A 26,610-nucleotide genomic window follows, 5' to 3' on the forward strand; every position below is an offset into this window, starting at 1 on the left:
CATTCCCTCTCTCTTCCCCTTCTCCCCCTTCAAGATAGAAGGTAATATATATCAAGGTTGCACATGTTTCATACAATATATATTTCCATGTTTATCATATTGTAAAAGAAGACACATATCATTTACACTAAAAAATATGCATGGTGGAAATAAAGTGAAGAATGGTATGCTTCAGTCTGCATTCAGTCTCCATCAATTCCTTTTATGACAAAAACTGTTCTTCAAAATCATGTCCGTAGAGGATCACTTTCAGGTGACATAGTTTTATTTTCATTATCCTTTTTCTTCAAATGCATAAATGTAACTGTTAAAATCACACCTGAAAGAGAAAATCCTTTGTTAGATACTAATCAAAAATATGTTGTCATTTAATGTGCTTGCAAAAGGTTCATTTTAACCAACACAGAGATACTATTCCCATGATTTCATTGATATGAGGCCACTAGACCATTCATAAGGATCCCTGTGGAGACATATTGACTTTGTTTTTGAATGTAACATTATCTATGCTTTAGTGTATTCTTATTTATTTTGATAAATATTTCCCAATTCAATTTTCATCTGGTTTGGGCCATATTTAGGAATAATTTGGGCTAACCACTTTTTTTAACGTCCCTGTAAAGAGTTACTTAGTTAGAGCATAGAGAAGTTAAGAGGTTTGTCCAAGGCAATAGAATTAATAAGGGTCAGAGAAAGGACTTGAACTCAGGCTCTTGGCTTCAAGGTAGACTTCAATCCAATAGACTATGCTATATATTTATAACATAACAAACCATCCATGATACCTAACACATGCCTTTATGGGGAAAAATTTACTTAAGGGATGGAAGCATTATGGTTTCTTTTTAATAAGACAGCTGTCTTGGAACATGCTGGACATTTCATATTCAACAAGTCAATAAATGTGTTTCTAGGATCCTACAAGTCTGACTAAATACTAAATACCACAGAAGACACAAAAGGAAGCCACAAGATATGTGTAGTGGGAGTTTGCATTTGCTCCAGGAGCTGTTGTTGCTATTATGATTCCCTCCTTGACTCAGCCACCGCCAGGTGCTTTGCACATCTGGTGGTTTGAATGACAAAGAATTAGGCTTGAGGAAAAGAAGATGATTTGAAATATTTTCCTATATTTGAACTGTTGGAACACACACATTTAGTTCTTGACTCTAATGACTGAAGGGAAGTTGTGTTTTCTAAAACTTTCATTCCCATAGATTTTGCATTTTAAACCTTCAGATGGAAATAGAATACTTAAATAATCCCATATTAGAAAAAGAAATTGAACAAGCCATCAAAGAAGTCCCTAAGAAAAAATCCCCAGGACCAGATGGATTCACAAGTGAATTCTATCAAACCTTCAAAGAGCAACTAATTTCAATACTATTCAAACTATTTGACATAATAGGCAAAAAAGAAGTTCTATCAAATTCCTTTTATGATACAAATTTGGTACTGATCCCAAAGCCAGGTAGATCAAAAACAGAGAAAGAAAACTACAGACCAATCTCCTTTATGAACATAGATGGAAAAATCTTAAACAGAATACTAGCAAAAAGACTCCAACAGGCGCAGCTGGGTAGCTCAGTGGAGTGAGAGTCAGGCCTAGAGACAGGAGGTCCTAGGTTCAAACCCGGCCTCAGCCACTTCCCAGCTGTGTGACCCTGGGCAAGTCACTTGACCCCGATTGCCCACCCTTACCACTCTTCCACCTATGAGACAATACACCGAAGCACAAGGGTTTAAAAAAAAAAGACTCCAGCAAATGATCACGAGGGTTATTCCTTATGATCAGGTGGGATTTATACCAGAAATGCAAGGATGGTTCAACATCAGGAAAACCATTCACATAATTGACCATATCAACAAGCAAACCAACAAAAACCACATGATTATCTCAATAGATGCTGAAAAAGCCTTTGACAAAATTCAACATCCATTCCTATTGAAAACACTAGAAAGTATAGCAATAGAAGGACCTTTCCTAAAAATAATAAATGGTATATATCTAAAACCATCAACAAGCATCATATGCAATGGGGATAAATTAGAAGCCTTTCCAATAAGATCAGGAGTGAAACAAGGATGCCCATTATCACCTCTATTATTCAACATAGTACTAGAAACACTAGCAGTAGCAATTAGAGAAGAAAAAGTAATTGAAGGTATCAAAATAGGCAACGAGGAGACTAAGCTATCACTCTTTGCAGATGATATGATGGTTTACTTAAAAAATCCTAGAGAATCAATTAAGAAGCTTGTAGAAATAATCAACAACTTTAGCAAAGTTGCAGGATACAAAATAAATGCAAATAAATCATCAGCATTTCTATATATTTCCAACACATCACAGCAGCAAGAGGTAGAAAGAGAAACACCATTTAAAATCACTTTAGACAATATAAAATACTTAAGGATCTATCTACCAAAGCAAACACAGGAATTATATGAACACAACTACAAAACACTTTCCAAACAATTAAAACTAGATCTAAACAATTGGAAAAACATTGATTGCTCATGGGTAGGACGAGCTAACATAATAAAAATGACCATTCTACCCAAATTGATTTACCTATTTAGTGCCATACCTATCAAACTACCAAAACACTTTTTTACTGAATTAGAAAAAAACTATAACGAAGTTCATTTGGAAGAACAAAAGATCAAGAATATCAAGGGAAATAATGAAAAAAAACGTGAAGGAAGGTGGCCTAGCAGTACCAGATATTAAATTATACTATAAAGCAGCAATCATAAAAACTATATGGAACTGGGGCAGCTGGCTAGCTCAGTGGATTGAGAGCCAAGCCTAGAGATGGGAGGTCCTAGGTTCAAAGCCGGCCTCAGACACTTCTCAGCTGTGTGACCCTGGGCAAGTCACTTGACCCCCATTGCCCACCCTTACCACTCTTCCACCTATAAGCCAATACACAGAAGTTAAGGGTTTAAAAAAAAACTATATGGTACTGGTTAAGAGACAGAAGGGAGGATCAGTGGAATAGACTTGGGGTAAGTGACATCAGCAAGACTGTCTATGATAAACCCAAAGAGCCCAATTTTGGGGACAAAAATTCACTATTTGACAAAAACTTGGGAAAATTGGAAAACAACATGGGGGAAATTAGGCTTAGACCAACATCTCACACCCTACACCTAGATAAATTCAGAATGGATGAATGATTTGAATATAAAGAAGGAAACTAAGAAAAGTAGGTGAACATAGAATAGTATACCTGTCAGATCTATGGGAAAGGGAAAATTTTAAAACCAAGCAAGAGTAAGAAAAATTATAAATTACAAAATATACAAATCAAAATAAATAATTTTGATTATATTAAAATAAAATGTTTTTTGTACAAATAAAAACAATGCAACCAAAATCAGAAGGAAAACAACAAACTGGGAAAAAAATCTTTATAACAAAAAACTCTGACAGAGGTCTAATTACTCAAATACACAAGGAGCTAAATCAATTGTATAAAAAATCAAGCCATTCTCCAATTGATAAATGGACAAGGGGCATGAATAGGCAATTTTCAGATAAAGAAATCAAAACTATCAATAAGTACATGAGAAAGTGTTCTAAATCTCTAATAATTAGAGAAATGCAAATCAGAACAACTCTAAGGTACCACCTCACACCTAGCAGATTGGCTAAAATGATAACAGGGGAGAGTAATGAATGTTGGAGGGGATGTGGCAAAATTGGGACATTAATGCATTGCTGGTGGAGTTGTAAATTGATCCAACCATTCTGGATGGCAATTTGGAACTATGCCCAAAGAGCGATAAAAGAATGCCTGCCCTTCGATCCAGCCATAGCATTGCTGGGTTTGTACCCCAAAGAGATCATAGATAAACAGACTTGTACGAAAATATTTATAGCCGCAATTTTTGTGGTGGCAAAAACCTGGAAAGTGAAGGGATGCCCTTCAATTGGGGAATGGCTAAACAAATTGTGGTATATGTTGGTGATGGAATACTATTGTGCTCAAAGGAATGATAAACTGGAGGAAATGCATGTGAACTGGAAAGACCTCTAGGAATTGATGCAGAGTGAAAGGAACAGAGCCAGAAGAACATTGTACACAGAGACTGATACACTGTGGTAAAATCGAATGTAATGGACTTCTGTACTGGCAGCAATGCAATGACCCAGGACAATTCTGAGGGATTTATGGAAAAAGAGTGCTAATCACATTCAGAGGAAGAACTACAGGAGTGGAAACACAGAAGAAAAACAACCGCTTGAACTCATGGGTTGATGAGGACATGGTTGGGGATGTAGACACTAAATGACCACACCAATGCAACTATCAATAATGTAAATAAGTCTTGATTGATCACACATGTTAAAACCAGTGGAAATGCACATTGGATATGGGGGAGGGGTAAAGGGAGGTGAAAGGGAAAGTAAAAACAATAATCACATAACTATGGAAAATTTTTCTAAAAAAATAAAATATTATATCATAAACCTTCAGATGTTTAAGTAGATTTAGTTGGATATTATGGTTCATGAGTTTCTATTTCATTTTTAGAAAAAAACCCAACAACTTTGAAACTGTAAAACTGAGGCAATAATCATATCAAGCATTACATCATGCTTTACAGTTTGCAGAGTTCTTCTCATATGCTACTTTATTGGAGGCTCACAATAACTACGTGAAGTATGTGCTATTAATATCCTCACCTTTCAGATGATAAAACTGAGGCTTAGAGAGAGTAACTGACTTGCTCAAGACCCAGAGAGATTAAATGATTACCCAAGATCACTCAGTTAGCAGGCTATTTGAGGCAGGATTCAAACTCAGTATTCCTCACTCCAAGTTCAGTACTCTGTCTCCCCATACCACCCATCTCCAAAAGCATGATAACATGATTTCTCCACTCAAAAAGTCTAATAAAATAAGACTTGGATGCAATGACAAGATGAGAAGTCTGAAATGGATGTCATTGGTAACAGGAAGCTTCTTGACCCAACCGTGTGAAATAATAAAAAGTTTTAAGGACACCAGACTGACAAGACAGAGGGTTCATATTAGGAAGGAAGATTTTCTCTGGAAAAATGATATTTACTCTGCGGTTGAAAGTTAGGGTAAGGTGGGATCCCTTTCTGCGGGACCTTATGGAAAAACAAAATGAACTATTTGGACTTGAGCCACAGTCAATAGGGAACCAATACAGATTGTTGAGCAGAATTGTAACAGGGTAATTTGACAGAGGCAAAGCCAATCAGAACAGAGAGAGGAAGAAGCCTGAAGCCAGTCAGTAAATATTTATGGTCTCTACTAAATGTTAGGCACCTGCTAGCACTTGCAGATTCCAAAAGAAATAAAAACAGTCCCTGCTCTCATACAGCTCATAGTCTAATGTAGGAAGCAACATGTAAACCACTATGTAAAAACAAGAAACATGTAGGATTAAGTTGGTTTAACTGGATTCAAGTCTTTCCTAGGTGACCCTAAACGTCACTTAGCTCTTAGTGCTCCAGAAATCTCTCTAAGTCAAAAAAGATGCCAAGCTGTGAAAGAGAAGGGAGTTTCCATATTCCATACCAGCAAAATCAGAGGTTCAAATCTTCAATACAACTCCCATCCCCCAAGTTATTTATAAAGTTAAGAATGTATGGATTGCAAGGAGAGGAATGGAAATACTGATTAGCATTCTGTCACAGAAATCTAAATCTCCCTTTGTCTATAGTCATTATGAAAGGAATTAATTTGAGATTTTATCAAATCCACATCTAAATCAGGCTCTACATATCCTAGAACAGCTGGCTTATATTCAGAGAAAATTATTCTTCTCCAAGCTTTAACTGACCTAACCTTAGAAGGGAACCCTCTAAAGTAGGGGGTCGGCAACCTTTTTGGCCATGAGAGCCATAAACGCCATATTTTTTAAAATGTAATTTCGTGAGAGCCGTACAGTGCTCACAGTGTGCGCTCCTGTAACAGCGCCTGAAAAAAAATTGACTTTATGGCTCCTGCAGATAGAGCCATATCTGGCCCTCAAAAGAGCCAGATATGGTTCGAGAGCCATACATTAACAACCTCTGCCCTAAAATATCATTTAGCTATCTACAAAAGATTTATGGGAACAAGGGTCTTGGTAAAAGAATTAAAATAGTAGAACCTATCACAAATTATCAAAATCAAGCTCAGAGTTCTTTCTTGGGATGTAACAGTTTTTCTGAAATAATGTAGAGTTTGGGCAGATCAGAAAAAGGAAAGATATACAATTCTCCATCCCCTAAACAGCAATCAAATCAAACAACCAACAAATATTTATTCAGCACCTATACAGAATTTGCAAACAATAAATATAAAGTTTTTGGAGAGAAAGGGCACAAGCTGCAAGAAGTATTAAAAGAAAGACTTCCTGTAAACAGTGGTGTCTGAATCAAATCTTGAAGAAAACAAAAGATTCTAAAAGATGGAAATAAGGAGGACGTGCATTCCAGATCTGGAGAATGGACAGTGCTGATGTACAGAGATGGGAGATGCACTGACATTTGTGAGGAACAGCAAGAAGGCCAATAAAATAAAATAGACAATAAAAGGTGGGAAGAGGATTAAGGTATAATGAGGTTGGAACATTAAGTGGGGAACAAGGTTGCAAAAAAGTTGTCAATATTTTATCCTAGAGGTGATAAGGAACCACTGGAGTTTATTGAGTAGAGAAGTGATGTGGTCAGATTTGTGTTTAAGGAAAATCACTTTAGCAACTGTATGGAAGAAGAATTGGACTAGAGAGAGGCTTGCAATAAGGAAGACAATTAGGAAGCCACTACGGAATTAGGAAGTCCAGGTGACAGGTAATGAGGGCCTGAATTAAGGTGATAAGAGTAGTGAATAGTGAGAAAATATACAAGGTATCCTAATGAGAAGCTATTTAAGAGTTATGGAAACAGAAATGACAAGATATGACAAATAACTTGCATTATTATAAAGAGAAGCTACAAATAGGGAGGGAATGTGTGGAGTTAACGACTGCGAACCTGATTAGGTTGTGAATCTGGGAGGCTGGAAGGTTAGTCTTGTCCTAGTCAGAAATATTGATGTTTAGAAGAAGGATGGATGGGGCAAGGCAGAAAGAAAGCAAGTTTTATTTGGGGCATATTAGCTTTATCTACCATCACCAGGCAAAAAGTTGGATAATATGGCCCACTTCAGTATAAGGTGGATGGTTCAATGTCTTGAAATAGCACTGGCCTCCTGGTCAAAAGACTTACATTTGAGTCCCTTCTCCACCACATATTCATCATTTTATCTTGGTCAAGTTGTTTGACCTCTTTGAACTTCAGATTTCTCAAATATAAAATAGGGATAACAATATATTCCAGGCACACACAACTCAAAGTTGTTGAGGAGAGGGAATGAGATAACATAATAAAATGTGACATAAACATTAGCTACTATTTTTAAAAACATGCCTTATTTATGACATTAATTAACCAAATCTTTATCTGACCTATTGTCCTAGTAATTACCACCATAGCTAATGGGAATATAAATCTAAGTATCAGGTCGAGTTATCACTGCTTCTTAGATTAAGGATCATCATCATCTGGATCTAAGAAATGACACTCATGGAGGCAGCTAGGCAGCTCAATGGTTAGAGAGCCAAGCCTGGAGATGAAACGTCCTGGGTTCAGATCTGAGCTCAGACACTTCCTAATTGTGTGATGCTGGGTAAGTCATTTGACTCCAATTGCCTAACCCTTATCATTCTTTTCCTTGGAATCAATATATAATATTGATTCTAAGACAGAAGGTAATGGTTTAAAAAGAAGAAAAAAAATGACACTCACCAATGATCACAAAAGTTGTTAGGAGAATACCAATTGCTATGCCTACTGTGGGCATCCCAGGCATGGTATCTGCTGGCTGGTAGCACCTTCCACCAGTACACGTGCACATAGTGACTAAAAAAAAAAAAACTCAAATTTTATTCAGAGTAAATTACACCTTTAAGACAAAAAAAAATAAAAAAAGGTTAAAGAGTCCTCCTTATCCCCACAAAAGCATTACTTTTGTTTATTTTTATCCTGAGAGATTCCTCAAGTAGGGAACCCTTAATGAAGAGACTATATCCATCAATGCAAATCTGGGACTATGTATAACTTAGAGTCTTGGAGAGTTGCCTGAGGCACCCAGAGCTAAGTAAATCAACTTAAGTCACAGTCAGCACTTTTCAGAGGTGAGTCTCAAACCTAGTTCTTCCTGGCTCTAGTACCAGTTCTCTATCTACTACACTGTGTCATGCCCAGGTACTTTCTCTGCCCTTCCTTGCTTTTCAGCTTCCTTTTGCATATTGTCTTTCCACTTTACATCATTAGTCTATAAACTTCTTGAGGGCAAAAACTACTTTTTGCCTTTCTTTGTATCTATAGCTCTTAGCCCGGTGCCTAACTTTTAGCAGAGTACTCCATAAATATTTATTACCTGACTAACGCTATATATATAAAAAAAAAGAAATAAAGAAAGAAAGAGCATCTAATGATTCTGAGGTAGCTATTCCTAAACAGTAAACACTACCTGAAAATGTAAAAGACTGAGATATAACTCACCTGGAAAAGAGACAATGTTTTCTAAAGGTGGATTTCCTCCATCATTAATTTTGACAGAAACTTGGTATACCTTCTCTTCGAAATTTGTGTGTCTTGTGGAAAGTTGAGCATGGGTGCCTGTCAAAAGGGACAGATTAGACAAAGACTCAAATGAAGGCATGAACCAGAAGCAAGGCAAATGCTGGTACCTTAAACACTTTCTATTCTTGGAACACTTCCCTCACCTTTGAAGTGGAATCCAAATCAGTGAGCAATCAAAGTAGACAGAAGCAGTTTCCAAGTATTTGGCAACTTTGCTTGTGTCCTAAGGATTACTAGTCATTTCTATATGTGATGGGATTTAGATTATCCATAGCAAAAAGGGAAATGTTACCCCTATATTTTAATGGTCAAAAAATGACTAAAATATTTTACTGCTGGCACTATCATCAATTACCTTCCATTAAAGATCACAGATATAGAATTGGAAGGAATCTTAGATTCCATCTCATCCAAGAGTGCTTAAAAACTCAGACTTTAAGTTAAGAAACCCATCATGATTTTAGAGATGAGGAAATTATGCTAGAGAAGTCAAGTATTAAGAATCAGAGATAGGACCAATGCTACCAAAATTAGAAGGGAAGCAACGAATTGGGGGAAATTTTTATAACAAAAACCTCTAACAAAGGTCTAATCTCTCAACTTTATGAGGAGCTAAGTCAATTGTACAAAAAATCAAACCATTCCACAACTGACAAATGGTCAAAGGACATGAAAAGGCAGTTTTCAGATAAAGAAATCAAAACTATCAATAAACACATTGAAAAAGTGTTCTAAATCTCTCATAATTAGAGAAATGCGAATCAAAACAATGCTGAGGTACCACCTCACATGTAGGAGATGGGATAATATGACAGTAAAGGAAAATAATAAATGTGGGAGGAGTTTTGGAAAAATTGGGACACTAATGCATTGCTGGTGGAGTTGTGAATTGATCCAACCATTCTGGAAGGTAATTTGAAACTATGCCCAAAGGGCTTTAAAAGGCTGCCTGCCCTTTGATCCATCCATACCACTGCTGGGTTTGTATCCCAAAGGGTAATAAGGAAAAATTCATGTTCAAAAATATTCATAGTGCACTCTTTGTGGTAGCAAAAATTTGGCAAATGAGGGGGTGTCCCTCAATTGGGGAATGGCTGAACAAATTGTGTTATATGATGGTTATGGAATACTACTGAGCTGTAAGAAATATGAACTGGAGGAATTCTATATGAACTGGAAGAACCTCCAGGAACTAATGCAGAGTTAAGTGAGCAGAACCAAGAGAATATTATACACTGGAGGTGAAACATTGTGGAACAATACAATGTAATGGATTTTACTAATACAAGATAATCACAGGGACTTATGAGAAAGAACGCTATCCACATCGAAAGAAAGAACTGTGGGAGTAGAAACACGGAAGAAAAACAAATGATATGTCATTTGTTTATATGGATATATGATTTGGAGTTTCGGTTTTAAAAGATTGCTTTATTGCGAAAATGAATAATATGGAAATAGATATAAATGATATCATTTGTATAACCCAGTTGAAGTGCTTATTAGATCCGGGAGTGGGGAGAGTAGAGGGAAGGGAAAGAAAATGAAATATGTAAACATGGAAAAATATTTTTTTAAAATAAAGAATCAGGAATCAAAAATCAAGTTTTCTGATCTCTAACACAGTGCTCTTTCCATTATATCATGAAGCCCCTTTCCATATATGGATCAAGTATAAAATTATTTCTAAATTTTTTTTAATCTTTTGCCTTTTTTTTAAACCCTTACCTTCCATCTTAGAATCAGTACTGTGTATTGGTTCCATGGCAGAAGAGTGGTAAGGGCTAGATAATGGGGGTTAAGTGACTTGCCCAAGGCCATACAGCTAGGAAGTGTCTGAGCTCAGATTTGAACCTAGGACCTCCTGTCTCTAGGCAATGAACCACCTAGCTGCCTCCCTTGCCTTTACTTTTTGACAAAATTAGGAGGGCCTGAAAACTCATGCTTGGTATTTAGAGTATTCTCTTGACATAATAATGCCTCATTTCTCATTCTTTCCATTCAAGTTTTCTGCTTAGAATTTTTAAAAGTTTGTAGAGGTCCTCTATCTTGACTCACAGGTCTAACATAGAAAACATATATCTATATCTATATCTATATCTATATCTATATTTGTGACATATATTTAGGGCAGAAAATAACCAATGAGCTACATAGAAAAGCTCACTGAGTGGAAAAAATTTAGAGGATATATTCAGAAATGAATGATATAAAAACAAAAATACCAATAAAAATAAGGTAAAGTTTTAATGAATAGTCAATGAAAATGATTTTCACAACCACCAATCTAACTAGCAAAATTCTGTGAGTTCAATTCTTTCTCTACTCCAAGTCAGAAAAGTTACGCATATAAGCATATTTTCTGTACTGAGAATGCTTCATTCTTCTAACACTCAAGGCATTCTGCTTATGGGAGCTTTTTTACTTAAGTCAGCAAGCAGAAAGTGAGCCTCAGTTTAATGTTTCAGGCTTACAAAAACAGCCAAATATTTTGCCAAGTTCTAAATGCAGCTTATAAGTTGGATTTCCTCATGAATGGGATTTTTGCAACTCACCGTTGATTTTGGAAAGTTCCCAATCAAACTTCAAATTTTCACTGCCAAGGGAGAAAGTAAAGTCAAAACCCCTATATGGTGGCCGGTCATCATCAGTGGCTTCAAAAATGACACTTCCTTTTGCAGTAAGTGGATAGCAGAAGAAGAAGCCAGTGTAGTCTTTCACTAAGCGAGGAGGGTTGTCATTCACATCCAGGAGGGTTAAGTGGAAATATACTGAGGATGTCAAAAGAGATCGACCTAGAGAAAGGAAGAAGACTTTTAGTCAATGTGGTATTTCTATATTTTCCCTCATGATAAAAATGCATGAATGAATCATTGAATGAATTAAAATGATTTCCCTTCTAAAACTTTGACCACAGTTGCTTTTCTGCTTTTTTTTTAACTTGATGTCTACCTGATTCTAGAGTAGTAAGCCTAGATTTCTTATACTTCTTCAGAGCCCTAGTAGTACCTGGACCATAGTAGCTTAATAAATGTTTATTGACTATATAACTGTATGTCGCTACCATTATTCTCTAGTTCCCTAACTACATTTTTCCTTAACAAAGACAACAGCAACAACAAGATTTTTCTTATTCTTTTATTTTTATGCTCTTCTGAAGTGGTAAAGGCTGGAATTAGTGATTTTTGAACCAAGGATTTTTGAATCTTGAGTGAGAGTCACGAAACTTCCACCAATGGTGCCAAATATAAATATGGCAAAAATTGAATGTGAATCCCTGTGCTGATTTTGTTGGATCCTAGAGATTTTTAATCATTGACTGAACTATTCTTTGTATATCAAGGGAAGGCAAAGAAGACCTCTAGGGCATTGGATGAATCTCCTGTGATAAAATTCATGGGAGGCCATGGACAAGAATTGCTCAGGTAAGGCAGGCATAGATGGGTTGCTGTTTATATCAATGGATAAATCTTCTGAATCAGTGAGATCACAAATCCACTTAAGTATTTCAATTATTTCAACTTGTGAAATTCCAGCAAAATATTCATTTCACTATCTTGATAATCACTTGGAGACCTCCCATTGCCCAATCAAGGCATAGTGTTGCCTTGTGTTGCCTCTGGGGCATAGTGAGCTTCCCTTTACAGGAAATCTGTAAGGAAAAATTTGCTCAGCCCTTGTCATGGATGATATAAAAGAGGCTTATGATTTGGAAGGAAATGAGAGTAAATGTCTACTGAGGATCATTCTAACTTAAAGATACTTTAGATTTCTGACTTAAACTAATAAACATTCTATAATACCTCTGTCATGATAAAGTTACCAATATTTGAAGTAGCTAGACTGAGAATTGGATTCCTGATCCTCTTTTTCATCACTGTTGGGAAATTTTTAGAGTCACTGTTGATTTATAGGAAAAGGAAAACACACTGGTGATCCACACCAAGCCATTAAGAAGGAAGTTGTCGTGAAGTTCAATTTATCACAAACATTTGGAGGTATCCTAAGTCTCCTATAGCCATGTTTCTCATTGTCTTAAATATAGTTCTACCTTATTTCTTTTAACCCAAGTTTTTTTTAATCAAATGATGAAATCTGTGCAATATGTTTATATATCTGGAAGAAAAAAAAGAAAAAGCCATCAAAATTTCTAGGAAATTCTAAAATTATTCCCCAATTATCTTTTACCAATAATTCATTCAAAGCTAATTTGAGCCACAAGAAAATATAATGTGAAGTTGAAATGAAGGAACTGAGAGACAAAAAGTGTTTCTTTTACATGGTAATGAGCAATTCAAAGTGCTTTCTGTTTGTGTTATGCAGTATGGTGATCTTGCTTTTTAGAAATTTCTGAGAATAATGATGTTCTTCTATTACTTTTTATGAATGTGAGATCCATTTTTAGGATACATGTGTGCTATTATTTTTACAACCTAGCCTATATAAACTTGAACTTAGCTTGACTAATACTTTGTGGCCAATAGGCTTGTAGATTTAGATTTGGAAGGGAACTTAGAGGTCTTTTATTCCAACCCTCTTATTTTACAGATGAGGAAACTGAGGTCCAAAGAGGTAAAGGGAAGTGAAACCAAAAAAATGTAGTTAGATCAATAGACCTTCTCTTGTTGGTAATAGTTGATTGGGAGACGACAGTGAATATCCTAATAGTTTTGTCCTATGCTCTGATTTCTTTTCCTTTCTTTTTGAAATATAGACATATCGGATGCCTCTCATTCAAAGAGTCTTCATGCTTGTAATTCAGTTAAATCATTCAAATTTTTATCTTCTTTCCAAATGTTTCAATGATAGAAAATTAAAACCTCACTAGATAAGACAAAGTAAAGAGGAGTTCATGAGGTTCAAATAAATCAACAATGTCTTTCCCCAGCTCCCAAGCATGGTAGTCTCTGGAAGTAATATTCATGGCAGATCAGAGAGGGCCAAGGCATCTTTCCTCCTGAGAGAAACTCTAGGCAATAACAAACATGATGGGGGAAAGGGAAAAGGAGTAATATCACAGCATCTAGTTAGTCTCCACATGCATCCCATCCTTACAAAGGCATTGATTGAGAGAATAGATATTTCCAAAGCTAGGTGTTTTTTTTATCCTAGCAGCTCTCAGAAGATAGAGTCCCAAAAAGTGATGAATCTACACCAAAATTTTCCTTTTTTTTTTTAACTAATTCCTTCCTTCCTTCCTTCCTTCCTTCCTTCCTTCCTTCCTTCCTTCCTTCCTTCCTTCCTTCCTTCCTTCCTTCCTTCCTTCCTTTCTTTCTTTCTTCATCAAGGCCAAGCTAAGCCACAAAGGATACAAGTACATGTATCTTTTCTACATTGCCAACTTTCCCCATCATGGGATTTAATATATTGCAGGTCAGCATAAGAAATTAAGTGGGAATTTTAGAGGGGTTTTGTGCAAGCCACAGATGACACATGAAGGCCAGCAGATGATATAGAAAAAATTTAGAAACTCAGAAAACAAATGTATAGTATTATATAATATCAACATATTTTATCTTTTAGTATAAAATATACACAATTTCTTTTTTAAAGTTAAAATAAGTAGAAAATTAAAATTTGCAAGCAGAATACAAAATTCAGCAGATGACATACAAAGACTATAATTATAGTGATGTCTTTTAAAGTTTAGTAACTCATAAATGCATATAAGGTATTATAAACACCTCACACAAGAAAAAGAAGAATTTCAGACTTCTTCTCTGGTAGGAAAGGAGGATCAATGCATTTTACACAGATTTTCCAGATCAAGTGGTACCACTCCCCTAACATCCCAATGATGGTTTCCTGTCAGATAATTTCCTTTCTTCTTTGTGGCTCTGTGGGCATCTTCATACCATCTTCTTGTGTTTCTACTCCCAAATTCTACACAGCACTCCAACTCTGGGCTTTTGATTAATGACTATTTACCATACCTGGCCCCAATCCATTTCTACTATGCTCCATGGGATCTTTATGCTGTGCCACCAAATAACCTTCTCCTCACTCCTTTGATACTCTAGCTCTGAGAAAAGCAATCATTCTTAGAAAGTGTGTGTCAGTCAACTTTCATATGACTCCACTCACCAGACCTGTGACTTCCTTGGTCAAAGTCACCTCTTCCCACCATTTGTGTTGTCTTTCCCTATTAGACTATAAGCCCTCTGAGGGCAGGGACCATCTTGTTCTTTGTATTTTCAAACACAGTGCTTAGTTAAGTGTCTAGTACTTAGTCTAGTAAAGACAATAAATGCTTTTTCACTCATTCTTCCAAATAGCTAATAAATTACCTTTTCTGCCTCTATTGGTCCATTTTACCATTTGCTATTCATCTATCTCTGAAAATCTATATTGCATTTAATTTGCTCACCTTTCTCAGTGGCTATTACTTTCACTTGATAAACATTTGCAGCTTCCCTGTCCAAGTGCTTCATGGTAAAGATCTCACCAGTGACTTCATCAATTCTCAGCCAGCCTCGGGTGTCCCCACTCAAAGAATAGCTACACAAAGGAAATGGAGCAAACAAAACATTATATTATTCCACATAAAAGAAATGAGTTTTTTAAATAGTACTATCATTTACTTACTACGATGGCTGGACAACTGGGACTTTGCCCAGAATGCTGACTTTTGAGGACATTCCTGCAGCAGTATATAAACAACAGAACTAAGTCCCTAGTTAGCAATATTAAGCAGTTAAGATAGGAAGGTACAAGATGGCAAACTAAGATGAGCTCCTTTTTCCCACTCTACCTCTCTACTCTACCCAATGATCCCAGCTTGTGCCACCATCCCAGGGTTTCTATTTCCTTCTCCTTTCCTCCCCCCACAAAAGGCAAGCTTTGTGCTCCTGGAACAGTTTGCATTACCTGCCCATAACCCCAAAAACTCACCTCAGACTCTGAATTTAAAGGCACATCATCTAACGACGTCTCTCAATAATTGTTCACATGCTTAAAATGTTTTCATTTACAAGGTACTTTCTCTACAATTATTCTAGTGCAAATACTATGTATGATCTTCGTTTTACAGATGAGGAAACAGGTTTAGATAAAGTCAAGTGGCTTTAAGTGTCCAAGTCCTGAACCCATATTGTCTTATTCTAAGCTCAGCGCTGATAACTACACCTTGTATATATACTATATATTCTATACCACCTTCCTCCCAAAATAAGAAAGCTCAAAAATGTTTACAGACTTCATCCCTAATTATTAGAGATTTACCAGTTTAACTTTCTCATAAAAAAGCACACATATGTTTTCCATCCTTCCCTAACTCGACACAAAATCCTCTTGTTTCAATTCACCAAAAAAGACATTTTAATACTCCAAACACACGCTAAACTCAGTTTTGCATTCTATTCTCTTCTATCGATTCTCAGAACATCCTGTGAGGTTGGGCAAAGTGTAAATAAAGGAAATTATCTTAAGGGTCTTGCTGAGGTTATAGTCCATGTAATTGGCAAGATTTGGGATCACCAGATTTTGAACTGGAAGGGAGCAATCATGCAGCTCAGGCCCCTTATTTTACACATTTGGAAAGGTAAAATGGAACTAACATTTACTAAGTACCTATTATGTATCAGGCACCATGCTAAGAATTATAAATATTATCTCGTTTGAGCCTCACAACAACTCTAGGAGGTAGGTGCTAAAATGATCTCCATTTTACAGTTGAGAAAAATGAGGCAGAGAAAGCTGAAGTGACTTGCCTAGGGATACAGTTAGTACTTGAATCTGGATTCAAACTCATATCTTCCAGATTCCAACAACAGGGCCTGCTTATCCACCATGCTGCCATATAACTAGCTGTCAAGAGTGATTTGTGCATTTGTTTTCCACTACAGTTTCAAATCTGAATTAGACCATCTGAGCGCAAGTTTGTTTTCTCTGTCTGTTTCTCTCCATAAAACCAAACAAACTATAAAAGGTAAAAACCTGGCAATCAATGATTAAACAAGGATTTTCAAGCTCTTACTATGTTCCAGGCACAGTGCTAAGCACTAGAGATAACAAGAAAAAAAATAAAAAACAGTTCCGGAACACAAGGAGCTTGCAATCTAATGGGGAAAAGAGCGTATTTAAACCAATATCTATAAGATCAGTGTAGAGCAGATGGAAGGTAAGCTTAGGAGGGAAGGCACTAGTAACTTTGGGGACCAGGAAAGATTTCCTGGAAGAAGGGAAGCTTAAGCTTAAGGAAAGCCAAAGATTCTTAGAATCAAAGAGGTGAGAGACCTTCCCAAGCATGGGAGACTACCAGTGAAAAGGCATGAAGATGGAATATGGCAAACCTACTCACTGACAGCCAACCAGAACACTAATCCGGAGCAGGTCTTTAATTAGTAGTTCAGAGGCTGAAGCTCTACTCAAATATTTAAGAATAAAAATGAAAATGCAAATGGAAAAAGTGGTCCAACTGAAGAGCATTGGACTTGGAATTGGGAAGACCTAAATTCGAATCTTTCTTAGGCACTTCCTAGCTGTGAGATGCGAAGCAAAATGCTTAATCTGTTTTAGCCTTAGTTTCTTCAGCTATAAAATGGAGATCATAATAACCTAGAGTTGTTGTGAGGATCAGTGAGATAACGTGTGTATAATACTTTTTAAACCTTAAAGGACTATATAAATACTGACTTTTATCATTATTATTATTATTCTCTCATTAAGACTCTGCCATGTATACATAGATGTGTGGGCTTATTGCTTGCTAAGGTATCTTTTTTGAGGTCTAATATTTGTATAACTGGGAATATCAGGACATTTGCAGCCTGTCTAACATGAAAGTGCCTTTAAGGAGTCTTTGGATCATGTCTAGATCTCCCAACAAGGAAACCTCCACATCCCTTAATACCCAGGAGGAGGTAACCTCCTTTGGATCTTTGGATCTGTTAAGCTGGTGAGACCTAGCTGTTCACCGTCTTTCTTGTATTTCTTTTGTCATTCTTATTACTTTTACCCATAGCATGGAGGCCATGAACTGAACTAGGAGGAGGGGAAGGACTTTTCTTTCCCTTCTTCTTTTATCCAGCTCTGAGAAAGGGTCTTGAAGGCGTTTGCCTCAGTTTTAAATTGTTTTCCCTTCTCAGTTTCAGGTTCCAGATGATCCCCACTGAACTGAGAGTTCAGCCTTAGAGGCAAGTGAGATTATACTCTATACTAATCAAGCTAAACTATGAATTTAATTCCCTTCCTTTCCTCAGAGACTTAGGTGGGATGGGGAATGAGGAGAAGATTCTGCCTCCTGCACGTTGGGGCAGTAAGTATGTATATTTGTTATTATACTTTCTGAATTAAGTATTTCAATGCAAAAGCTACTATGATTATCAGTAGTTAAATGGAGCTAGGGTATGAGGAACTACTTCCTATAAATAAAGTAATACCATTGGTTTGGGCTGGAGTCATTTCTAGAGAGCCTAGACAGCCCTGTAAATCCCCTTAGACGTAGCAGAGCACCCCGAGAGAAGAATAAAACAGTGAAATTTAACCTATCTAGTCTGCAGGGTGTTGGGGTCAGAGAGGATCTATATTACAGTAGTTAAAATCTGAGCATCTGGGACAAGGAAGGAATATGATTTTGTTGCTTTAACTATTCATATTCAATCAATAAGCATTTATTAATCACCTTCCAAATGTCAGGTACAAGCAGGTGTTGGGGATATAAGTATAAAGAATAAAACTATTTTATTTCACATGGAGTCTATAAGTGGCTAGTTGGCAGAATGGGAAGAGCAGTGGACTTTCAGTCAGGAAGATCTGAGTTCAAATTTGACCTCAGACATTTACTATCTGTGTGACTCTGGGCAAATCCCTTAATCTCCATTTGCCTCAATTTCCTTATCTCTAAAATTGAGATTGTAACATCCACTTCCCAGGGTTATTATGAAAATCATAAAGGATAATATTTGCAAAGTGCCTAGCACAAAGGGTTTTTTTTCCTCTGTCTGTTTCTCTCCATAAAACCAAAGAAACTAGAAAAGGTCAAAACCTGGCAATCAGTGATTAAACAAGCATTTTCAAGCTCTTACTATGTTCCAGCTCTTCAGAGCTCTTTTCCCAAATCTGAATGAAGACACAAGACTTTATAGACACACACGTGTAATATCTATGTTATAAAGCTAATAAACATGAATGTATCCAATCTAGTTAATTGCTTGGTGGTTTGGGGACACCAAGAAGGGCTTCAAGAAGATGATACTTGAGCTACTGTTTTTTTTATTCAGGGAACTTAATTTGATAAAATGTTTTTAATAAAAAGTCATTGTGTGCTTGTTGGCTCTTGCCATTTTTAAGAAGAGTGATTCTTTAGTGGATACATGGAAAAAGTTTTCATTTGAAAGTTCCATAAAACTAAGTTTAAAACGAAATAAAGCTGTTGCCTCTGAGTTCTGCTTTGTCAGGGTCAGTAGTTATATAGGAAAATATCAATTTTAGTGCACAACAACATGCAGCACTGAGATTTTTGTATAAACGCAAGATTGAGGGGTCTCCAGAAAGACTGTTAAAAACAAAATATTTTAAGGGAAGAGAGGGAGGCTATGATGCAAAGGTAAGGAGGGACTGTATTCTAGGTCTATGGAATGGAGATAAAGCATCATATATGAATAACAGAGAGAAGGGCAGTTTGGATGCCTGGAAGAATTCAGAATAAAAAATAATATCCAATAAAGCTGGAAATAGAATTCTGTTTGGCCTCTGCCATTCTTTGAAAGAAATGCTGGTTACAAGCTGAGATTTGAACTAATAACCCCTTTTTTATAACTCTTACCTTCTGTCTTAGAAGTGATACTAAGTTTCGGTTCCAAGGCAGAACAATGACAATTGGAGTAAAGTGACTTGCCTTGGGTCACAGTGTTAGGAAATATCTGAGGCCACATTTGAACACAGGACCTCCCATCTCTAGACCTGGCTTTCAATCCCTTGAACCACCCACCTGCCTTGAACTAACACTTTCTCTCTAACTAAGTGGTATCCATAGCTAGATAAATTTTTTCATGAAAAAATGAAAAAAAAAATTGGTCAGTAGTTTAGCTGTTTTGCTCATATGCAGCTAATTATTGTAATAATCGGAAACATGCAGGTCATTGATTGAATTTTTCTCTTTTCTTCCATGTATATACATGGCAAGTAAAGCCATGTCTATTGTGATAGTACCATGACCTTATCCTTACTAGTGACAAAACGGCAATTAATTACAGTGTGGTGTTTTTTTGTCTAGTTTGTAAACTTATAATACAAATATAAAATTATTCCCTTAGGGCAGCATTAGCAAACCTTTTAGAGATCACGTGCCCAAACCGCACCTTCAAGTCTCCTAGGAGTCCCCCTCAAACCCCACCCTCCCAATATTATCCCAGACTGCAGAGGGAGGAAGTGCTCTTAATGGGCTGCTGGGCAGAGGGGTGGGACATGTGAAAATTGTCCTCAGGCACTGTGGAGAGGGGGAGGGGAAGCAGCCCCCTCCTGCATTTTTTTTTCCTTTGTCTTCACCAACATGGCCCTAGGGGATAATGGGCAACTGAAAATGAGTCATATGCTACAGAAAATCATATATATTGGGAAAGCACTGGATTTCGGATTAGGAGAGTGAAGGGACCTCAGACTGTTCCACTTACACCCTATATAATCCTAGGAATATAATTTAACCTTTTTGGGTAGAAATTCCTCATCTGTAAAGTGGGAGAATTGGATTCGATGACTTCTAAAGGAGTTACTAGGTGGTATAGTGGAGAGAATGATAGATGTGGAGTCAGAAGACCTGAGTTCAAATTTGGCCTCAGACATTTACTAACTGTGTAACCCTGAACAAGTTACTTATCTCCTCTCAGACTCCTCACCTGTAAAAGGAATCCCATAATTGAGACCATTTTTTAGCTTTTAGCTTTTTAGCTTTTTAACAGAAAGAAAAAAAAAAAAGCAAAGCATTAGTCAACTGCAGACACATTGAAAGAAGCATAGAGAATTCAAGCTAGGGAAGAAGCATCCTGGCAGCCCTTATACTCTATCTCAGTCCCATATTAGTAAGCTCCAGAAAACATAGAAACCAATATAGAGCAAAAGGTGGAAAGGTCAGGCTATACCTAAATGGCAAATACAGACATAATGAGCCAGCAGCACTGCTCTTTGGCAAAATGAGGTGAGAGAGAAATATATTAGTCACCACTGGTTGAGAACTTCCAACAGTCTTTGGTCCTGAGATCTCAGGAGGGGTGGGGGAATCTCTCCCGAGTCAAGGAAGGACCCTTTGAAGGAACTTACTCATCCAAGAATCTAGAGCAAGGAGGGGCCTCTGATTCTTTTAGGAGAGAGCAAAGGGAAGATTGCTGCTAACCAGTCTACAATCCATGGGAAGATCTTTTGAAAGGTCAACCAGAGCAAAAGTGCCTTCCAAAAGTCAGGGGATCACAAACCTGGAATCAGGGCAAGGAACAAATTTAAAAAGAGATGGAAAATATTTACAACCTAGTGAAGATTGGACTGGCAGACTCCAGAGCTCCTAATAGCATTACATCTCTATTACAGCTAGAAAAGAAGTACCTCAACAACAGGAATCCAGTAGGAGAGAAAAAGATAGTGAAAATAACAAACCAATTGACAGAGCCAAAGAGCTCTAGAGCTTATTAGCTGAAGATAAGTCAAAACATAAGAGCATCATAGAAGGTCCTGGTATTACAGTTAGAAACAAAAAACAACATACTATAGTAGAAAGACTACCTAGAAATTAGGGCTTGGGTTTGGGATCCAGCCCTAATGCTTCATATCTGGATGATCTTGGGAAAGTAATTAAGCTAATGCTTACTCATCTATAAAATAAAGATAATCGTGCCTATTTCATAGGATTAGTATGAAGTATAAATGAGATCATCTATATGAACATTTTATAAAGATATAAGCTGCTATCATATGCAGATATAATAATAGTCAGAAGTTACATGGCACCTTCAGGATTGCAAACTGCTTTACAAATATTATCTCATTTTTATCTTCACAACCCTGAGAAATAGATTTTAGTGGGAAATAATGGTGAAACTGAGGCATTTTGAAGTTAAGTTACTTGTCCAGGGTCATCAAAACAGTAAATTTCTGAAGCCAATTTCAACTCGGATTTTCCTGACTCCAAGACCAGCAAATCTATCCATTCCTGCCTGTTAGATGATGAACAATTTAAATAATTTACTCTCTTTAAAAATTCGTTCACATTTCCAGATGGATTAAACTAGACATAGTTTATCTGAGTGAATCAAAAGGAGTTATGCATTCTGCCTATTTATTTTGCCTCTTTTATTTTATTTTATTTTTTAAAACCCTTGCCTTCCGTCTTGGAGTCAATACTGTGTATTGGCTTCAAGGCAGAAGAGCGGTAAGGGCTAGGCAATGGGGATTAAGTGACTTGCCCAGGGTCACATAGCTAGGAAGTGTCTGAGGCCAGATTTGAACCTAGGACCTCCCATCTGTAGGTCTGAATCTCAATCCACTGAGCCACCCTGCTGCCCCCTTGGTCTCTTTTATTAAAAAGAATGAATCTGACCCAGAGTAAGGAGGGCCATTCTTTACCTTACTGGTGCTCCCTCGGGATCAGTGGCATTCACCATAATCAATTTGGTGTTTATATCAGCATTCTCAAGTACTTGTGCTTGGTACAATGCATGAGAGAATACAGGAGGTTCATTTACATCTGACACCATAAGAATAAAGTATGCATAGGAACTTTCGTTGTACTGTACTTCAGGAACAAGTGGCTCAGGATTTTCAGCCTTGATTACAAGATTGTACAATGGCTCTGTTTCAAAATCAAGAGGCTGTTAGGAAACAAGGGGGGAAAAAAGAAAGGTTAATTCATATTTTCTGCCAGTTGGCTATCCTCAGAAAGATTCATAGTCTCCCTGTTCCCCTCAAAAACAACACACAACATTATCCATCATATAAAGATTCTTAAGTTATTCAGGAATTCATTTCTTTAGTACACAACTTAATAAACAAGAACCATGTCATGTCATTTCTGAGAACTCATGAGGGATCAGTGAGAGGATAAAAGGTAAGAAATGTTCAGCGGTATACCACGTCCTACTTTGACATCATGATTGGTTACATCATTTTTTTTACTTTTAAACAAATTATATTAAAAAGTACCCCGAACTTCAGGGACCTGTAATTTCATGGATGTGGGTATACCCTCCACCAACATAGATTAAAACTTTAGTAGATGATCTTTGGGAGTTGCCAAAAAAGTTATGACCCTGCACCTCTCTGAAACTTAGCTAATTTGCCCTTGAATGAAATCCTATGGTTCACCTTAAAGGCAGTAATGGAAACCTTGATAGCTTAAAAGGACCCAGTAGAGATTGTAGGTTTTTTGGCTTAGCCTTTGAAAACCAAGAGAACTTCCATTCCACAAGGAGAATTATAGTTCATGGACTCAGACCTGGAAGGTAACTTAGAGATCATGTAGTTTAAATCTCCCATTTTGCAGAAGAAGAAACTGAAGTAAAGAAGTCACAATTAATTTTTAAATTATTTTAAAGGGAAAATGAAGCCCATGAAACAAAATAATTTTAATTTAATTATTTTATTTAATAAGATTTCATTCTCAGTATGTTAGTTAAGAGGCAATGAGTCACAGGGTTCTGGGTTTGGGCTTCAAGCCTGTTTTTCGTACTTACTCGCTATATGAACAAAGGTAATTACAGTTTTCACACCAGTACTTCTCTCATGGTAAGGAAATCGCAGATTCTTTATACCTTTCTGTATTTGAGCCACTCTGTTAAAAATTGCCAATTAAAATATTTGGGATTCTTTTGGGGATTAAAGAAAGATCTTGGTTACTGGCCCTCATTTAAATAGAAAACTATCGTTACCTTTGTTAATAGGTTGTGCTATAAGTTGGCTTGTCTATCAATGAAAACAATGTGACAAATTATAAAAATTGTATTTAATTTAAGACCCTGCTCAGGGTTGTATGACTTATGATAGTGATGGTGAACCTTTTAGAGACCAAGTGCTGGGCCCCCCTGCAACCCCCCCAGACCAAGGGCCATGTCCACACCCCAGAGAATACATGCCCCCACTGAGTGCCAGGCATGCCCTGCCCCCTCTTACCCCACACAGGGGAGGGAAAAAGTGTTTCCATTGGGTGGCTGGGCAGAGGAGTGGATGAGGTGAGGAATGTCCTCAGTGAGTGTAGAGAGGGGTAGAGAAGTAGCCCGAGCCTTCCACTCCCCTCCAGCTCTTCTGCTTATGAACTGCCCACCTTACCCCCGCGCACTCCCATTGGGCTGCCGGACAGAGTCATCAGGTATGATGGAGAGGGGGAGGAGAGCAGCCCTACCCGAGTCCCTCTACCTTTCCAGTAACCAACTCTGGGGGCAGTAGGGGGGTGGCCTAGTACGCACAGAGTGCTCTGTGTGCCATCTTTGGCACCCATGCCATAGGTTTGCCATCACTGATCTAAGACATATATTTTTTAAAACAAGAAGAAGAAAACAAATGGATCCATTAGCTTAACTTCCATACTGGAAAAATATTGCAACAAGACACACACACACACACACACACACACACACACACACACACACACACACACTCCAAAAAATGCATTGAAAAAGTTTGAGAGGGCAAAGCAACAAAGGGCAATGAGCATGACTTTGTGAAGAACAAGCCTAAGCAAAAATCTGCCTAGAGAGTTAGGGTAAATGACAATTGATCTTGACATTATAGGAATGCTTTGTCTTTAGTTCTGCATAAATAGGGAAAAAATGGTCTTGTCATAGCTCCTGTCCTGCACCCAGGTGTTCAAAAGGTCACTTTAATCATTATAATTAATGGCCTAAAGTCACCCAAGAGAGGTGAGAAACAATGTCCTCCAGGAGTCGGCTCTGGTTCTGGTACTCTGCCATTTTTCCGTCTTTTTCACCATTGAAAACTGACAAAATGGAGAGCATGATCACTACTTTTATAGATAATTCTTTGCTTGGTGAAAATAGGCAGGCATTGGCCTAAACAACCTTTAAAATCTCATCTAATTTTTAAAATTTCATCCAAATTTGAAAATCTTATGATCCTGATTAATAAACTGAAAACTCAAAATGAACCAGACATATTGAAAACATTATCAAACTGCTAATATGGTAATAATTTAAATATACTTATATTTCTCTGTATTATAGGAACCCTATCCTGATCCCTCAGTTGCTAGTTCTCCTTTTTGGAGTAAGTACTTTGTATTTGGTTATCCAAATATATTGTTTCCTTCCAGCTCACCTTATCCCATGGAATATAAGCCTTGAAGACAGGGTCTATTTTGGTGGAGTTGTTTTCTTTGTACTTCCAGCACCTATCATAATGTTTGGCTCAGAGCAGGTGTTTAATATATTATTGATACATACTAATAAATATATTATTAATGTTATTGAATAAATGAATGAAAGCCCAAAATATACTAATTCTGTAAAATAGTCAATTATTGTTCCCATTTTACTAATGGGGAAACTGAAGACTATTATCTTTATTTTATAAGTGAGGAAATTTGGTCCTCAGAGAGATTAAGTGATTTGTTCAGGGTTACATAGCTAATAAGTGTGGAAATGAAATCTGTCATTCTCTGCCATGAACTGCTCTCTGATATGCCCTCATTGATAGTTCTGCAGGCTTGGTGGGCAAGGGAAATTTCAGGAGGTTCATGGGTGAACTCACCAGGATCATAACATCCTCCTGCTCCTGATGCCTGTTCTGTAAGCCCCCTGACTCTCAGTGGATTGATGACCTCCAGTTCTGTCATTTTTTTTTTCTATATTAATTAGTGGTATGTCCTGGAGAGAACCCAGGGATCAAAAGTCTCAGGGGCTAGTCACAGCTGTATTATATATATGAATACTTGTCCCTCGGGGAGCTACTGTTAAATTTTCAAGGTTCAGTTTTCTCCTCTACAAAATAGGCAAAATGCTTTCCTCTCTGCCTGGGTTCTGAGAATCAAGTGAAAAGGTTTGTGAAAATGCTTTTGAAAATGTAATGCCCTATATAAATGTAAAATATCAATTATTATTGGAAATTTTCAACTCCTAGGAAAAATTTTCACAAAAGACTTTTAAGCATTGTATTCCAAAATAAACAGATCTCCAGGTCTTATTGATGGAGCTGAGGGGTGGGAGGTATGGGGGAGATAATACTTACTCCTAAGTCATAGGGAAGAGGAGTCAATTGTAGGAGCTGTCTTCCTTACTCTGACTATAGATTTCAGTTAGTATTTTCTCCATGAAGAACAAAAGCACATGAGTAAATAATCTTGAAACTCACTGACCTTCAGCAAATAGGTAAAACCTTTAAGTTTGGAAAGTTAGCTGAGGAGTACTGAATATAAATGCAATGCTTTATTTTGATAATGTGCCATTCATTTCCATTTTTTTAAAGTCTCTGCATTTCATCAGTTTGTGTAATCCCTCTACAAATACAGAATAAATTCTCACCATACTTTATTAGAAAACATAATGAATTGCCTTGGCCAAAAACAAAATCAGCACTTGGAATGATGATCAGATTCTGCTAACTAAGCTAGTTTGTTTTTGAAGAATAAACATGTTATAATATTTAAAGTGTTAGACTTGGCATCAAGAAAACTGGTTCAAATCCCACTATGATATTTACTAGCTGTTGGACCTTGGGCAAGTCACTTAACCTTTCAAAGCCTCAGTTTCCTTAGCTGCAAAAGGAGGAAGAGGGATTAGATGATCTCTAAGATTACTTCCAGATCTAAATCTGTGATCCTATAAAATTAATCCTATACTTTTTTTTATTCTAAGACTATAAACATAAAGGGTCTGATCTCACCCATATCAGAGCCTTTCTAGCTTGTTAGGGAGAGAGACAGGGGGTGGGGAGAAAGAAGGAAGGAAGGAAGGAAGGAAGGAAGGAAGGAAGGAAGGAAGGAAGGAAGGAAGGAAGGAAGGAAGGAGGGAGAGAAGGAA

The 26,610-nt window shown here is 37.1% G+C and overlaps 1 protein-coding gene across 1 annotated transcript in view; it reads right to left on the reverse strand.

Moving 5' to 3' along the window:
• Positions 1 to 227: 227 nt before the first annotated feature.
• CDH17 (cadherin 17) overlaps positions 228 to 26,610 on the reverse strand; it is a 48,001-nt gene continuing 21,618 nt past the window's right edge. Inside the window, exons 8-13 of the mRNA XM_044683894.1 lie at positions 22,208 to 22,452; positions 15,024 to 15,154; positions 11,212 to 11,451; positions 8,576 to 8,692; positions 7,817 to 7,930; positions 228 to 319 (exon numbers count right to left, since the gene is read on the reverse strand). Of these exons, the coding sequence (XP_044539829.1) occupies positions 228 to 319; positions 7,817 to 7,930; positions 8,576 to 8,692; positions 11,212 to 11,451; positions 15,024 to 15,154; positions 22,208 to 22,452 (939 nt within the window). The remainder of the gene's footprint in view (positions 320 to 7,816; positions 7,931 to 8,575; positions 8,693 to 11,211; positions 11,452 to 15,023; positions 15,155 to 22,207; positions 22,453 to 26,610) is intronic.

This window comes from Gracilinanus agilis, chromosome 1 (assembly GCF_016433145.1).
Source record: "Gracilinanus agilis isolate LMUSP501 chromosome 1, AgileGrace, whole genome shotgun sequence".
Lineage (NCBI taxonomy): Eukaryota > Metazoa > Chordata > Mammalia > Didelphimorphia > Didelphidae > Gracilinanus > Gracilinanus agilis.